General features: G+C 38.8%; 1 protein-coding gene across 1 annotated transcript; it reads right to left on the bottom strand.

The window, feature by feature from the left end:
- Positions 1-402: 402 nt before the first annotated feature.
- Positions 403-17,538, bottom strand: nubp1 (nucleotide binding protein 1 (MinD homolog, E. coli)). The gene is made up of 10 exons (XM_022214368.2): positions 17,474-17,538; positions 15,983-16,087; positions 15,636-15,769; positions 12,972-13,040; positions 11,096-11,128; positions 10,919-11,009; positions 10,678-10,832; positions 5,248-5,358; positions 3,604-3,790; positions 403-3,142 (listed from the first exon to the last, which is right to left on the bottom strand). Exons 1-10 carry the CDS (start codon positions 17,502-17,504, stop codon positions 3,090-3,092), a joined length of 969 nt encoding a protein of 322 aa, XP_022070060.2. The 5' UTR covers positions 17,505-17,538; the 3' UTR covers positions 403-3,089.
- Between the last annotated feature and the right edge of the window lie 1,181 nt (positions 17,539-18,719).

The raw sequence follows: 18,719 nt of genomic DNA, 5'->3' as shown, positions 1-18,719 counted from the left end.
TGCAGTACTCTGCCAAGGCTGCTCAGTAGCTGTATCATTTCCACCAGATGAAATCTTTAAATATTTCATGGTCACGATTGCAAACATGTGATCGTCAGCGGGCAGCTGATGTAGTGTTCGCTTGTCACAGTTACAGTGATGCCATGCTGCTATCTTGCAATGACATAGAAATCTTTCACAAATCTGTCGATCCAGACTATAAGCTGCATCACTGCCAAAATCTAATCCCTTGGTCCTTGTGTCATTTCTGACCTTCCCTGAAAATTCCATCCAAATCCATTAGTTTGTTTTTGAGTAATGTCGCTAACAGACAGACAGACAAACCAATGTTCCAATCGTCATGTAACTCCGCCGCATTCCTTGGCGGATTAAAAATAGTGATAGAAAATTCATGGACGTCCGTTTTATTCAGTCATCGGTCCGGTCATTTATTTTGGAAATCAGTTTTAGCAAGTCAGTTAAACAAAAACATTTGTCAGAACAGGTGTACTTAACGGATCAATAGTCAAATGACACAAATCGGGGAATCCACATTTAAATGTAATGTTTACTGCAAATCAGGAAAAATTGAAACACTTAAGTCGTAAATAAATGCGATGTAAACTAAACTCAGAAGAAAATTGACAGTTATTATGAGCAAAACACAACCAGTATTTCCAGATTTTATAAAATGAACAAACATCACAACATCCATAAAAGTGAAATTTAAGCTTCATGCACAACGTGCATTGTCAGACTTTAATAGGGTTATCTATATCTCAGAACCAACGGTATAGAAAAGAAGGTTAACTTTGTCTGCTCATTTGAAAGTAGAATCCAGTGAAAAGTTGGAAGACTTCATCATCTGGTGTCCTAAATGGGTGAACAACAAAATCCAGCTGATTGTGAAATCATTGGCCTTTCTCTCTTTTAGATTTCGGGCACCAAAATGTCCTTGTAGGAAATGGTTGAATATATAACATAACATATAACATTATTTACTACATGATCAAAAGTTTGCGTTGAACAGACATCATCTCGCCTGCTAAAGCACATTGAGTGAATTAGCATACTGTATAATGCTGTTTCCAAGAAAAGTTGGGATCCTGTGTAGAATGTAAGAAAAAACAGAATGAAATGATCTGCAATTCATTTAAACCTCATATCAAAAAACCAGACGCAATCCTGTTGAGAAAATCACAACGTGGGCTCTGGAATATCTCAAAAAAGCAACATAGGATGTATACAGGTTAAAACTGGATGACATCAGTAAAGACATACAAATAAGATCAGGAAAACGGTGCTGGGCTCATTCAAGATGGACTGAGGTAAACCGTGCTGTGGTATAACCAGCTCTTTTTGGAAATCATAGATGCTGTATCATTCAGGCTAAAGAGGAGAGAGAGACCACCCAGGTTGTTCCCAGCATACAGTTCAGAAACCCGCAAACATGATGGCATGAGGGTGTGTTAGTGGTAGGAGTAACTTGCCTATCAGTGAAGGCAGCATTAACCCAGAGAGCTAAACTAGTCTGCCTGCAGTCCAGACTTGTCTGCAATGAAAACATTTGTCACAGTATGAAAGGAAATGCATGACAAAGAAGGCCCTGAATGAAAAATGGGAAAACACTTCATTATCAAAACTGCATCAGTAGTTCTGTGACATACCGAAATATTTTACAGGTTTGTTAAAAGAGGCGATGCAACATGGCAATGAGAGCACAGTAATCTGCTCAGGCTGCTCAGTTGTTGTATGATTTCCGACGGATAAGTCCTGATATGTCCACAGCAGTGGATTTGTAGTAGGATCACAATCATGTGATCATCAGTGAGCAGCTGACGTAGCGTTCACTTGTAGTCATAGTTACAGTGACGCTGTGTCGCTATCTCGCAATGATACAGAAGTCATTAATAAATGTGTGGATCCACATTATAAGCCGCATCATTGCTTAAATCTGATCAGGTGGTCCTTGTGTCATTTCTGACCTTCCCTGAAAATGTTATCCAAATCTATTAGTCTGCTTTTGAATAATGTTGCACACAGATGGACAAAGAGACAAACATGCCGATCATCACATAACTTCATGGGGTTTTTTGGAGTGAAGTGCAATATTAAAAAAAAAAAAAAAAAAAAACAATAAACAAAAAGCCCCCAACAGTTCAGTGTCCCAATTTTAACATTCACTATTCTGTATTTGCAGTTTTGTAAATAAATATGGGATTTGAAGGATATCCAAATCATTGCATTTTGGTTGTCCTTTTTTATGACATTTCACATAGCGTTCCAACATTTCTGGAAAGATAGTTATATAAGACACTGACAATAACCTACACTATCCTTCATATCATGTTGGGTCCTGAAATAATGAGTCATTACCCCTGAAAATGCCCCCCCTTTAAATTAACTGCCATAAAGGTAAGTCTAAAATTTTACATTTTTCCTATTGTTAGCGTACTGCATGAAAAGACAAACTTGAAATGGAATGTACCTACAACATGTGTTATTCGTGTAGCCAGTGTCATAAAACTTTAGAATTACCCTGAAACACACATAAATCCTTTATAGCTGGGCTTTAATAAGCCACACCAATCAACAAATGTACTATTTACTCATGTTTGACCTCAGTTAAAACTCCAGTGCCCTGGTGTTTCACAAAATAATTGTCTAAAGGTGAAACTCTAAATGTGTAACCCATTTATCTCGACTAGGATCATTATATAACGCAAACGGTCATGTTTAAAATTAGGCCAAAGTGCTTTTTAAATAGGCCACTTTTATTATAAAGATGCAACAAGACTAATTATTTTATTACAAAGTGGAACTAACTTGAATTGTACAACAATTGAAGCATTATTAATTATCATATATTTATCTTTTTTGGTCAACTCTTCAAGTAAATATCGCACTTTCAGAAGAAGAATGGCACAGCGATATCTGACAGACTCACGACTTGTCATTCCTTATAATATTCAGGTAATTCTGACAAGCTTCACTAAACATCGTCATATTGCTCTTTTTGAGCTTTCCTGTGTGTGTTTTTGTTCAGCAGTTTTCGACTACACTCTTGTCATGTGATTTGTCTGTTCCAATATGGCCGCCATGCGTTGGGTTCAGGTTGCACTCTGCTCCTCTGTCACTCTGTTGGAACAGTAGTCCTGGATGCCTGAGGAAAAGATGTTGAAAATGATCCTTTTGGTGAAGATTTTTAGGACACAAATAAATCTACCTGTGTGTGTGTGTGTGTATCTGCATTTTCAAAAAGCCGTGAGTCAACTGTCTGTTATGAAAACCACATTTGATTCCACATGTTTAATCCGAAGCCATGGGTGGGTGATTGAATTTCGATACAATCCGTCTTCTTCCTCTTAATTTTACTGCTTCCCATTTACAGTCGTCACTTCTTCTTTCGTATTGTTTAATAGGGAGTTAAGCCAATTCGCAAACTATCAAGTCATCAAAAAATATTAAAGGACTTCACTGGAAGAAGGATTATGTCTGAGTCTGCATCTGACTTCCTCACTCTGAAACGTTAAAAAAACCCTAAAATATGATGTAAGAGGCAGCAAATTGACGTTGAAGATGCGTACGTATGTGGGTTGTTCATCTCTTATCAAACGCACTCACTTTGCACAATTCTCTGATAGGCTTGAGCAGCAGGAGAGTCAGGTACTTCACTGAGGAAAGACTTGCCCTCATCGCAGCTCCGTGCTATTCTGGGGTCGAGAGGTACTTTTCCTAACAGCGGCAGATTTAGATCTGCACACATTTTCTCAGCGCCCCCGCTGGTGGGAGGGAAGATCTGCGACGTGTTCTGCAAGAGAGAAGACAAAAAAAAAATCCAACTTCTGTATGCATTTTCAGATTCTATGGCTCTACCGGTGCCAATAAACGCATGTCGAATTGTTGAGGAATATAAATGTGACAAAAATTACAAAGCCATTTTTTCACCAGTGAAATCGAGGAAGTTAGACACACCACAATATCCAAGGCCTGTCAAACCAGTGTTTTTTTCTTTGTCAGTTTCAGTTACAGAAGAGGGGATTTCAATGTGGAAAATCAAACACAAATCAGACTTCTAAATCTACAGCAGTTTGACACTTTAAAAGGCCTAAATTCTGTTATAGTACTTTAAAAGAAGTCTGGCTTAAAAAGACACTAGTGAATCAGAATCACCCTTTTTAAAAAGAAGGGGAAGTTGTAAGAAGAGACAGAGTAAATTAGTATTGTAGGTAAAGATAAACTGCGTTTACTGATGTACAGTGAAACCTGAACTCAAAGGCTACATTCACACTAATACTAAAGAGTTTTTGCATGTTCCAAAAATAATTTATGTCCATACTATCACTCCTGTAAATGCATATGACATGTCTATCAATTTGACATCAAAAAACAGAGGGCTGGCTGCTTGGCTGTAGAACATTCTAGAGGAAAAGAACATCAATGGTGAAAAGAGAGATCAGATCTTTCTATATTTGTACTGACAATGAGGTGAAAATTGAACACAGAGTTCCACAGATGGATACCCTTTTCTGGTGTCTTCCAGAAAATGGTATTCTGAAATGGGTGTGAAGAATCAAAGAGCATAGCAGCCAATCAAGACATGAACATAGGGGTTTAAAGTCATTTCCAAAAGTCTCTGTTTCTGTTCATCCAGGCTAAAACAAAAGTCCCTAAAGTCTCCATTTTAGGGGTACTAAAATGCTGAAGTAATGCAGATGCAAGGCTTAAGTGTAGCAAAAATGATGGATTTTAAAATGAAAACATATTAGTGAGTCTGTAGCCTGGTTTAACGACAACGCCATGGCTTTCTGTCTTTACGTGTTTGCATCACTGTGCATCTTTACCACCCTGGACTTGAACCTGGACTCTGTTTACGCTGGTTGTCTGCAGAGAAAGGCTGGCAGCATTGTTACAGATTCAACCCAACCTGGTAACAAACAGTTTGTACCTCTGCCCTCAGGAATGAGGTACAGATCTAGAAGAACTCAAGCCACCAAATTGAGGGACAGCTGTAAACTGTACAAACTCACGCACACTTTACAAGCTTGAGACGAGATGGAACTGAAACTGCATCTCTAATCAGTCTGTTGCATAAATATTTTCGTACTTTTAATGTATTTTTTACTATTTTCTTAAATGCACTGTATATTTTACTGTCCACATCTTTTAACGTTGACTTTTAAGATGGTAATAGCAAAAAAAATTGTGTGACTGGTGAAAACTAATTGCTTAATGACAATAAAGATCTTGACTCGTTCTGTCAGTGACCTTGCATTTGGGACAGACGAAGCCGCTCATGTTCTCCACCACTCCGATGATTGGCAGCTTCACCTTCTTGCAGAACCTGATTTCTTTCCGTACGTCCTGCAACGACACCTCCTAGACACAGAGGAACGAGAACGCAGACAGAAAGAGAAAGGCAAAGAGAGCGATGGGGAGGGGGGCACAGAATATAACAGGAAATGAAAGAGGATAAGACCAAATAGCTTTTTTTTCCCCCAACTGCTATCAATGATCGAAAGCTGTTGGCACCACTAAACTTGGCAGCTTCCATGCACAAAAATGCTGAAATGCTTCATAGCAAAAGAAATGCTCGACGCTGATGTCAAACAAACTGGCTGTTTTGTTTGGGTAATTCCATCCTGCCGTGTGGTTAAGCGAGAGCTGGAGAAATGAGGAAGTGATTCTGCTGCTATCTGACCTCATCGATTCCAGCCTAATTAAAGCATCAGGAACTGTCTGCCGACAATCAGTTTTTCACTCAGTGGAGTACAAACCGACACTGACTGGAGTTCACAATGAATAGAAAATGAAAAAAATATATACTGACAATTAAGAAACTAACCAGTGCCATCCGTATGAGAACTCTCAGCTGTTACATCCTACCAGTTCTGATGTACGGAGGTGAATCTTGGAACATAAAAAATAAAATATTAAACAAAATCACTGCAGCAGAGATGTGGTTTTACAGACGCATGCTACGTATATCCTGTATGGACATAATGAAGACAGATCGCCAGTTATCGCAGGGCTACATATACAGACAAACAATCACATTTGCATTCAGACCTACTGACAATTCAGAATCACCAATTAACCTCAGAGGAGGGAGAACATGCAAACTCCATGCAGAAAGATCCCTGGAAGCCCGGGACGCAAACTGGGGACCTTCTAGATGCAAGGTGAAAGTGCTGCTCACCACGATAGACAGATTAACATCATGGCTACACATGGAACGGGCAACAGTTCAGAAAGCAAAAGCTCGGATTAGATGGAGAGAAATGATCGCCTACGCTGAATGACGTGGCACTCGAATGACTGATTGACAGTACATACAGATTTTGGGACACTAATAACATAAAAACGCTTGTATTTGGTGCTGTGCACGAAGAGGAATAAGTCACATTTATGAAACCAGACTCTGGCAATAAACCCCAACTGAATTCTGTACATGAAGTAGAAACTGGCTGCTAATTGTGTGAACACCTACTATTTCAGATCACCTGCATGTAAGAACTTGTTGGGTGAATTTACAGGTGTGGCGTGTTTATGCAGGAGTCTGAATGTGTGTTATTGCTATGGTGACAGACTTTGTGGTGGCAGTTCAGCACACAGACCTAATCTCATGCTAAAGCCGTGTGTCCTTGTTACACAAATAAATCTTTACCAAACCAGAGGGCTGAACTACGCAGGGAGAATAGCGAGTTATGAGGTATGTTGAGCCAAAAGTCACAGGTTTTTGAACCTGCTAGATCTCCATGGTAACTTACTATACTGTGGAGGTAACCTGGTCGGGAGCAGGTTGTGTTCAGAGTTTCGGATTTAAATTGGCTGGAAGAAGCGTCTCCCTAACCAAATTTTTTCTTTTTGAGCGGGACAGATTTTCAGCTGAAGGAAAATGTTGTATTTGCACACTTGTTGAGCTGTGCGTTGTCAATATCACCGAATGAACCTGTCTAGTTACAGTATCGCATACTGCAGGCATCGTGTTGCCATGGTAACCCCACATGCATTCAGGTAGTGATGCAGAAAGTGCATGAATATGTTTTTATGTTTTGTCTGTAGAACACTGATTTAAAATCGATTATTCTACTGGTATTAATCACAGAGAATATTCAATCAATCATCATAATTTCACTTTGATTTGGCAAAACAATAACTGACTTCCTGCAATATGGAACGCAGTCAGACCTGCATGCAGTTCAATACAATATCATGTGTGAATATACACTACTGTTCAAAGGTTTGGTGTCACCCAGATAATTTCATATTTTCCATGAAAACTCACACTTTCATTCATGTACAAAAAACAAGATTGCACAAGGGTTTTCTAATCATCAGTTAGCCTTTCAACACCATTAGCTAACACAATGTAGCATTAGAACACAGGAGTGATGGTTGTTGGAAATGTTCCTCTGTACCCCTATGGAGATATTCAGTCGTTTTCAGCTAGAAAAGTCACCACATTAACAATGTCTAGACTGTATTTCTGATTAATTTAATGTTACCTTCATTGAAAAAAGCCTTTCTTTCAAAAATAAGGACATTTCTAAGTTACCCCAAACTTTAGAACAGTAGTGTATGAAGCATGCAGTTTAACAGCTTTAATGTGCAGCCGTCAGCTGGAAATAAGCAGCTGCACTGACTCATTTGCATTAGCAGTGCTTTTCACAACCATGATTTTTTTTATATTTCTCCATTATATCAACCTGATCGCTTCATTTTGTGGGGAGGAACAGTCACATGATGTGTTAAAGCTTCCTTTAATGTGAACAGAGTTTCAATCTGACAGCCAGAATTAACAAAAAGTCAAAAACCACCTTTATGACATTTGGGGCTTTAGCTTTCTCGAGCTGGCTTCCACAAAGAAAGCCCACCTATGTCAAACTTGCTTCATAGTGCAGTCTTCAGGTGTACAAGAATCAGCACTCAGCAACTATTGTTGTCTTTGTATCTGTGACCATAAAATGATTTCATTCTTTTACTGAATACTGCCTGTAGATTGTACATAACGTAAACCTGATCTGCTTTTCTTCTGCACAACTTTTCTGTATTTTATGTCAGTGTTGCCAACATTTCATTTTCTTGACTGTGTTTTGTGCAAACAAAAATCTACTAAACAGGCAGTATTGTAACTTTTTCTGCTGCCATACAGCCTTTGTCTCATCAGAACAGACTTTTTATAGCATCCTCTATTGGTTGCCGTACTGTAACAGCATCGTGTGAAATAAAAGCAGTCTAATCAGCTACAGTCCCACGACAATGACTGCAGTTATCAGCAACATCATATCACAAGACAACAGCGTGTCCCAGAAAATCTTTTATATCATGTATCTAAAACATGCACAGAAACAGTTTAGGAAGAATAAAGTTTATGCTCATAAAAATGCTTTCGTTATGAAAAGATGTTAAAGTGCTAGATAGGAACTAGCAATGATCGCTTCCTCTTAATCTGTCTGCTTTATTTAGACTTTACAGTGTGACTTTCCACTAGCCCCCACAAGTGCATTTTACCATGGGTTAAACCTGTGGGCGAGGAGAAAAGCGGTCGCTAAGCTAGAAAAATCATGTGCTACAAATATATCAGCACACTGTCATATCACAAAGATGTAGAGGTACTAATTTCCCCATGGGGAACTGCACAGCTGCAGAATGCGACACAGCCGTTACATTTTGACTAAAGAGTGCGTTTCAAATCTTTCAGTCCCCTGGCAGCTGTCATTTGCCATCTATTACCGTTGATGTGACTTGTAGTGTCACTATCATAATTACTCAAGTTGCATAAAAACCACCAACTGAACGAGCAACTTGAGTTGGTTGTAAATCATTTTGGGAAATCCAGGAAATCACCAAGTGAAGAATAAAAAGGCAGATCACAAGCAGTGAAAACAGCCGCAGACCATTTTGAGAATAGACCCATACAGTATTCATAGGTGGAATTTCGTTAACGGTTACTGGTCTTCGTTTCTGAAGTAACAGTCATCCGTGCAAGCTGTAAGTATTTGGATAGTTCAGCACTTCTTGTTCATCAGGCTGTAAGTCCACAAGTCCCAGCTATAATTTTAAAAGGTATTTATGAACTCTCTGAATATCAAACAGCCTCTGAGCATATTTTGCTCCTTTCATGTTTCATCATTGTGGGCTCATTTTCCCCTTACAATACAAAGCACTGCACCTCGATGGAAACCTCTACAGAAGTTGTACTGAAGCTTTACAGCCATAAATAACAGGTGTCAGACATACGGCCCACGGGCCAAAATCGGCCCACCAGAGGGTCCAATCCGACCCCCGGCATGACTTTTAAAACTACATTTTTAAATTACAGAGATGACATTAACTGCAATTTTTCAACAAAAGTAACTGCTATTCCAAATGTGTCCACTGCACTACCACAACTTTTAAGAATTTTTTAAAGTATAAATTAAATAAGTTTACAAGGAAGGGGGATACCTTCACCTCCTTCCTTAATAGTTCCTATATATTTTGTATAGTGGGTCAGTTCAGGTGGTCAGGATTACTACACAGATGTGGAAATGAATGGAAATTTAAAATAATTTCTTGATCTTGACAATTTGTTTTGTTCATAAAGTAAAATACTATATTGTTCTTGCCTGGAAAATCCAGACTGACTTTATTTATGTATCAATATAAATACAAATAAAGGCAGTCTGGCATCGTGATGATAGGAGACGATTTCAAAAAGGAGGGGCTAATGAATGCAACTTGAACGAGAAAGAACCAATCAGCGTAACACGGATGTGACGCACAAACAAATCGACCTTGAAGTCCATGTAGTCCAAACAACAATGGCATGGAGCCGAGAAAGCATCGCGGTGACTGATTACTGCCGTTTTTGTCACAAAAATCTGCGAATACATGGGGTACTCTCAAGTACAACACTTATTTTTGAAAAGGCTACGCAACAAAAGACTCCTTTCGAACGATTAGCGGTGTTAGGAATAACTTTGGTAATGTTTGTGTTTGGTTACGGGAGGTGCGCAGGTGTTTTATGGGTAATCCAGGCGCTGAAGATGACGCAGCATTAACTCCCGCCTCCCGTGCTGTGATTGGTCGTACCAAACTTTCCCGGGAGGGAAACGCGATTCAATTCACCCAATGCCAAACTGATTCTCCTGTATCTCCTAACATGGAGATAGGAGATTACATGGAGATTCAGTTTGGATTTTCCAAGCTAATATTGTTCAGTTCCAGATATCCATGACTGAATGTTTTCTGCTTTTGCAGATGCACTGTGACCTGGAAGTTGTAATTTGTAAATGATAAACGGAGGCATAATATTTGCACTTGCACTTATTTGTCTTAAAAAATAAGGACTTTTCTAAGTGATGCCAAACTTTTGAATGAAAGTGTACATTACTGGTTTTATAGTTCGTAAAACACAAAATAAGCTATGTTAAAAAAACAAGCCATCCAACTGTTTGCATAGATATACTTGTACATATTATTTTATGTTAGGTTTCTATATTTTATATTTGTACATTTGTTACTGTATTTTTAAAATTCTGACTTTAATGAACCGATCAATTTTATGGGATTGCTGCTAAATTTTGTTGCACACTGTGCAAAGACAACAAAGACAATATATTCTGTTCTACTCTTTGCTCAGGTAAAATAGTTCAAATCAAAGCTGAAACTTTAATGTACAGATCTTTGTTTGATTTTAAACTGACTATGTACCTGTGGCGTGGTGATAATAACGGCTCCATCTACATGGGTGGAGCTCAGATACTGGACGATGGACAGATGTTCGTCAGAGGTGCCGGGTGGAGTGTCCACGATGAGGTAGTCCAGCTCCCCCCAGTCAACATCCCTCAGAAACTGTTTGATCATCCCTGATTGGACACAAACGCCACATTGGTTGATGTTTTGTGGCATCCAGAAATCAAAAAATTACAACTACACACACACGTTAACACACCGTTCTTCTTCGGTCCTCTCCAGATCACAGCATCATCCGGGCTACCGAGCAGGAAGCCAATAGACATGACTGCCAGGTTGTCCTCCACGTACTGCAACACAGAGACACAGTTTGAGCTGGAACAAAAGAGATTTCTTAAAAGAATGAAACATTTAAGCATTGTTTAAACTGACTCACCACAGGGGACCAGCCTGAGCCGCTCTGGTGAACCTGCACAGAAAACACAAATGCTCAATGCTTAACATGATGTACAGCGGCCATGAAAAAGTATTTGCCCTCTTCTCAAGTTCTTATTTTTTCCCAATATTTCCCCCATGTAAATGTTTAAGACCACCAAACAAATTAGACAAAGATAACCAAAATAAACCCAAAAAAGACAGTTTGTAAATGATGATTTAATGCTTTAAGGGGAAAAAGCTACCCATACCTACCTCCCCTACGTGGAAAAAGTAGTTGCTAAGTCATGAATTAGCTGTGGCTAATCACATTTCTTGGAAAGCAAGTTCAATTTCACTGACCACACTCAAGCCTGATTACCTCTAGACCCGTTGAATCAAGAAATCACTGAAATAAAACCTGTCTGACTAAATGAAGTCGGCCAAAAGATCTCAAACAGCTGCAACAAAATGCCGTGATCTAAAGAAATTAAAGAACAGATGAGAAATAACGCGATTGACATCTATCAGTCTGGAAAGGGTTACATTTCTAAAGCTTTAGGACTCCAGTGAACTACAGTGAGAGCTATTATCCACAAATGGAGAAAACATGGAACAGTGGTGAACCTTCCTAGGAGTGGACCAATGACCAAAATTACCAAAGAGCACAGCGAGGACTCATCCAGGAGGTCATCAAGGAACTCAGGACAACTTCTAAAGAACTGCCGGCCTAACTTGCTTCAATTAAGGTCAGCATTCAAGACTTAACAAGAAAGAGACTGGGCAAAATGGCATCCATGGCAGACTTTGCAAACAAACGTCTGAATGATCCCCAAATCTTTTGGGAGAATATTCTATAGACTGATAAGATGGAAATTAAACTTTTTTGGAAGGTGTGTGACTCGTTACATCTGGTGTAAAAGTAACACAGCATTTCAGAAAAAGAACATGATAGCAACAGTCAAACATGGTGGTGGTAGTGTGATGATCTGCGGCTGCTCTGCTGCTTCAGGACTTGGACGACTCGCTGCGATTGATGGAACCATGTATTCTGGGTTCTACAACAGGAGATCGAGCCAAAACACACCAGCAAGCCGACTTCTGAATGGCTTAAAAAAAAACTCAAAATGAGTGCCCAGATAGCTCAACTGGTTGAGCAGGCAACCCATGAAGCTGGCTATAGTCCAGAGGTTATAGTCTCCAACACAGCAGCCTGGGTTCGATTCCAGCTCCTGGCCCTTTGTTGCAGGTCTTCCCTCTATTCTTCTCCCTACTTTCCTATCTGCCTCTTCACTAACCGGTCAAATAAAGCCAAAAAAACCTTACAAAATGCAGGTTCCGGAGTGGCCTACTAAAAGTCTGGACTTGAATCTAACCGTAATCTTACCCCTTGAAATGCTGTGGCATGACCTTAAAAGGCCGTTCATGCTTGAAAATCCTCCAGTGTTGCTGAATTAGAACAATTCTGCAAAGAAAAGTGGACCAAAATATCTCCATGGAGATGTGAAAGACTCATTGCCGGTTATGGAAACATCTGATTTCAGTTGTTGCTGATGAGGGTGGCCCAACCAGTTATTAGGTTTAAGGGACAATTACTTTTTCACACAGGTCCAGGTAGCTTCCTTAACAAGTAAAATCATCATTTAAAAACTGCATTTTGTGTTTACTTGAGTTATCTTTGTTTGATATTTACATTTTGTTGATGATCTTAAAAATCAAAGCGGGCAAAATGTCCCCATAAAATAAGAATTTGAGAAGGGGGCAAATACTTTTTCACAACACTGTATGGTGAGAATTACATGTGGTGAAAAAGTAGAGTAATTTATGGGAAAGAATCTCAAACTGAGCTACTTTTTTGTAGAAGGACTATAATGACATAATTGTTATTGACAGCTTACTTGTTCTCCCTCTAAGCCCATGATCCGAGGAATGGATGGACCACAGATATCCACATCCAACAGTGCAACCTAAAACCAGAAAAAGAGACAGACAGCAGACAAACAAACACTCTTCAGTCTCTAGAGTAGTAGAGTCTGTGACAGGCTAAACTTTGGCCCAGTTTTGTAATCGTGTATTAATGTCTGGAACAAGCATTGATGGTGAGGAAGCTGAACTCTTGACATTTCTCATAGACTAAACAAAGAATTTTTTTTTTCCGACTAAATGACGAGGTCTTAGGTCACACTGACGAGGGGCTCTATTCACATAGTGCCTTATTTTACCACTCTGAGCTCTTTAAAAAGGTACTACTTTCAGACATGCTTTCTTTTCCATGAATCTAACAGCATCTCAACACGTCAGCTTCATGTGTAAAGGAGCATCCTGGTCACTTCACTGTAAAAAGTTGCAATCGCAATCGTACTACATACCACTAGGTAACATTTCTGCATTACTTTCAACACGGCAAAAGTCTGAATTGCCTGTGGTTGCATTAACAGATAAGCGGCAAGAAGCGACATAGTTGGAATTTTATGAAGTGATTTAAAGAAGGCAGTGCTGCACAATGGCTTTGTAGGTAGCAGTGTCGCCTTGCAGCTAGAAGATCCCCAGATCGCGATCTTTTGCATGGAGTTTGCATGTTTTCCCTGTGCATGCGTGGGTTTTCTCTGGGCACTCCGGCTTCTTACCACAGTCCAAAAACATGCTCAGACTAACTGGCAACTCTAAACTGTCCATAGGTTTGAATGTGAGTGTGACTGTTTGTCTCTATATGTAGCCTGTTGATAGACCGGTGACCTGTCCAGGGTGTCCCCTGCCTTTCCCCTAAGTCAGCTGGGATGACTCCAGCCCCCACCCCTGCGACCCTAGAGGTGAATAGACAATGAATGGATGGAAGTTTATGCTCTCTCAAGACGGGATATGACTTACGAGGGATCATCCTGTCTTCAGGCGTCATCTTGGAAACTTAGAGCAGCCTGCTGCATTCATAGCAAGTCTATAAAGTTCTTACACCAGTTCTCCACACTTGCCTTTTGTTGTTTTTGATTCAATAAATCTAAATCTGTCTGGCTAATAGTAGAAGCGGTGCAATGTACTGTCCGTAGATATGAATGTGAGTGTGATTGTTTGTCTCTATATGTGGCCCTGCGATAGACTGGTGACCTGTCCAGGGTGCCTCCTGTCTGGGGACACTTTGACAGGGGACACCATCACCTGGGATAGATTCCAGCCCTCCCACGACCCTAATGAGGATTAAGTGGTGTATAGATAATGGATGGATTTAAGGAAGGCTTTTTCCACATTTCAGCCCAACACTGATCCAAAAACTTCAGAAAAAGTGTCAAATTCAAATAACACTTCTCTCGCTCACTTTGTCGTGCAATGTCACATTTATTAAAAACTAAAATTTCCAAAAAATAAAACTTTACTGCAATGAGGACAAAGCATGTAACACATCACATTAATGAGACTCAACAATACTAAACAAAACTGGTGTTTTGACAAAATGCTAAAATGCTTAGTGAATTTATCCATTCGTTTTTGGTCTATTTTTGAGAATTTTCTGAAAACCTTAAGGCTTCAAACTATGACTAAAATCCCTTTATTTTTAGGATTTTCTCCTAACTTAGTCAGAAGGTGCCTTTGTATTTGTTTAGAAAGTAAATAGAGAAAAACGAACATCTGAAAAAGAAGGAGAATTCCTTGCGAGGTTCTATCCACATTCTTTGTGCCAGAGCAGTCATATGTACCGCTGAACATAGAGACACTGATGCAAGAGCAAATCAGAAACACTTAAATGTGTGTTCCATTTGCATTGAGATAGCTAAATCTGAAAACTGATTAATCTGTACTTAAGCTGCTTTGGCTCTTCATCCCACAACAAGTCTGTTATTTCAAAAAACAAAACAAAACAGCTAAGACATGAAATGTCTATATCACAAAAAAAAAAATGGTTTGAGACATTCTGCAACCTCGGTACAGGTTTACCACATCAGGAAAACACCTTACATTAACACTCCAGCAGACATCACTCTCATAAAACATGTCTAATGTTTTTTCAGTGACTTTTAATCTGAGGTAACAAACAGTATCCTACTGCAGCTGCTTTAAATATTTCAATATGTGATTGTTATGAATTGTTTAAAACAATCAATCACTAAATAAACTAATTTATAGAGTTTCATTAGTTAGACAGAGTTGCCATCATAGTGAAAGACTAACTTTAGAACGATTTCAGGTGTAGATACCTGCACTTGCAGTTGACTTTACCACCATAATCCTCGGTTCGGCCATGTCTGCAGCGACCTCTAGTGGCATTTATTGATCTGCATAAGCAGCAGTGTCAGAGGGCATAGCAACGGGTTTGGAGAAATCCTGTGTTTTTGTTTCAGGTAACACAGTTTAACTCGTCGTAAACCTTTAAAGAGAAGCTGTGATGCACTGCCCTCTCTCTCTGACCCCAGAGAAAAATATACATCCAGCAGTCGTATATCAAATCTGAATTGAAGAAAATACTTTCGTAGCCGTAATAGTTTTGTTTGTTGAACAGTGTGTGAATAAACTGGTGCTTTAGAGCTGGTAGCTTTGTGATGTACATCTACCAATGAAAAGTGAAATATTACCTCCTTTGTGGTGTCACTAGCGAGGGCATGGGCCAGGTGTGCACTAAAAGTACTCTTCCCCACTCCTCCTTTTCCAGACAGCACCAAGATCTTGTGTTTGACTGTTGACAGCTTTATTCCTATTTCTGCAATTGCTGACACGACACATGGGGAGGAAATGAAGGACAGAGATAAGTTTTTTGATGCAGAAGCAAAAGAAACTAAACAAAAGGAGGCTTCACGTTAATATTTGTTGGTTAAAAGCTTAACTCAGTCCATTATTAAACCAACATGTATTTGTTGAACAGTCCTGCCTTGATTTATATATCGAAATATCAGAGAGATGATATAATCAGATGTGGTCTTACCAGGGTCAGGGGCCTTTGTGGCTCCAGAAGCACACAGTTTCTGGTTGGGACAGCCCTGACATGATGCAGACTTTCCTGCTTGCTCACTTTCTGTGCCTGGACAGTCTAAAAGGGGAAAACAGAGCCCAGTAATCAGGATACTGTCTTTGTCTAAGCATCGGTAACTGATCAGAACCCTAAACATGATCTGGACCCAGTTCTGGTGCATGATGTTAAACACAAGCCCGTGTTTAAAAAGCATTTCCTTCATTTCTTTAAACCTTACTGAATACCAGTGGGACTGTTGTCAAACTTGTACTTTATTTAGATCGTAGTGAAGACGCCCGACGTTCTGAACACCCCAAGCATGTCAGGGTAAATGTTGGGATGTTGGTGTATGAAATGTCACACAAGGTGTTAAATAAGTACTTGCTTAAAATCACAATTTGAAGCAATGTCAATCAAAAAAGGCTATAATTTAGGGTATATTGCAGTGTATGGGATGCAGGGTTTAAACTGTTGTGTATTCACGCTGTTCTCCTTGTGTGACAGTCACAGCTTTGATGGTTTCTGATGTAGTAATGCTTTATAACTTGTTTTCAATCTATACAGTAAACATTGAACTGAAGTTTTTAAAAAGTGCTAATCAAATTGCAATTGTGAGAGCTGTCAGAAAAAATACAATTTTCCCTCAACCATTCAGTCCTAACATCAAGAGTCATACTTATTATTGTTCTATTGTTCTTTTCTTTTTATTATGTTCCACACTTCAAATGAGAAGCGACTCTGGCAAATTTACCAAAGCAGATTAAAGGGTGAAACACAAGAAAATTTATATTAAAGAGGTTATGCATTGTGTGATAAAGAAAATATATATTTTCTCACAACATTTGCACAATTTCATAATCCTCAACATTTTGATCATCGAGAAATAACAGATTACATTGGTTGCAATTTCCCCACACTGATCCTGGAGGACTGTCACAATGATTCAGCAAAATTTCCAGGCATTTCATCAGACAAATACATTCAGTAACATTTTGAGCAGCTCTGTGTTTCTATTACATCTTCCTCTGGTAAAACGACCTTTTACTGCAGTAACATTACTTCACTGATGACCGTCAGAAAATCACATTAATAACTGCGTCACTTAGCTTCTGAACACAACAACAGATTCCTCTTAAATTTAATTTAAAATACGCCATCGCCACCAGCACAAACACAAATATTCTGGCTGACATTTCCCCTAAATACAAACACTTCGGAACTATTATGAGTGTAACGTCAGGATACCACCAGTGAGAGAAACAACAATGAAAGAGGGAAATACTGACGTTCATCTAATGTTTACCACAACTGTTTAGAAAAGACCATATTTACAAAGATCAAATAACGATATTATTATATTATTTGACGGATAAAAGTCCCTAAAAAAGTAAGTTTAAACGCTCACGATATTATTATATTATTTGACGGATAAAAGTCCCTAAAAAAGTAAGTTTAAACGCTCACGTTCGGGTGCGTTGTCTGGTACGTCTCCCATCTTTGCACAGGTGTCCCTCCGTTAAAGCCTTCCCCCTTCAAAGGTTCCGGATACATAGAACTGCTCAGGACATTTCTACTTCTGGATTTTAAACCAAACATACCCACTAGTAACACTGAAAATAATCCGAATAAATATCAAAGTAAAAAGATAAATTTGGAGCATTTTGAGAAAAAAAAAGCAATAGAAATAGACAGGAAAAGTTCATATTAACACAGTTATATTTCAAGTGAAATGTTCATTTATTGACAAAAACATATTTTGCAGTTGTGCAAATTCATTTTGCAGATGTTTATATCCAACGCAACATAGATCCGAGAGTAGACAGAACACACGCAAGGATCCAGTCAGGAGAAAGCAACCTGGATAAGTGCCATAAAACAAACACACAGCTCATTCCAGACATTTGTGCTTCAAAATTTATGAAAAATAGACATTCTCTTTTATTGTTTTCTGCTACATAGTCATCAATAGGTAATAAACTATCAAAGGCTTGATTGGATCAGCTTACACATCAATGGTAGCTTTTTCATTAAATGTTTTTTGTTGTTTGGTAACCCTATTCTAATCACAGGAACAGAGTTGCTAATCCACACTAACATTAGCTTTTTCTTACCAAAAGGAAAAGCTTAGTTATGTAAAGAAAAAAGTAAAAAGAATGTGTCCTCTGTTCTACCTATTCTTTTGGAAAACTGTTTGATGGTAATTCCAGCGTTAATTCATACCAAACAGACTTGTGTTGCATGTTGTTGGACACACGTTTCTCCTTTTTTTTTTTTTTTTTTTTTTAAGATTTGGTCTCAGGACAAGTAAATTTACACAGCAACTGCAGGTTTTAGTATCTTGTACATGTATTATTTGGAATTTGATGGGTGGGATGTAAAATGTCCTCCATCTCTGGAAGGAAAGCATGAAATGCTCATTGAAATGTAATACATAACGCTATATCATAAAATATGACAATACATGTGTCCACCACAATCCTCCAACCTCTTTCCACTTTCTACTATTTACAGAAAAATGGTACTACTGACAGTTACGTAGTCTGTTGGCTTTTAACAACTAAATAAATAGATGAATCTGTTCTGCATTTTCCCAAAAAAGAAAAAAGGGAAATGTAAACTGGGAAATTATTTTTAAAAATATTTAATATTTAGTGTTGGTTAGTATTTGACAGTGTTCTGCATTCCCCTGTATCATTTTTTACATGTATGT

This window comes from Acanthochromis polyacanthus, chromosome 21 (assembly GCF_021347895.1).
Source record: "Acanthochromis polyacanthus isolate Apoly-LR-REF ecotype Palm Island chromosome 21, KAUST_Apoly_ChrSc, whole genome shotgun sequence".
NCBI lineage: Eukaryota > Metazoa > Chordata > Actinopteri > Pomacentridae > Acanthochromis > Acanthochromis polyacanthus.
The sequence above is the reverse complement of the archived record's forward strand: the minus strand, read 5'-3'. Positions and strand labels throughout refer to the sequence as shown.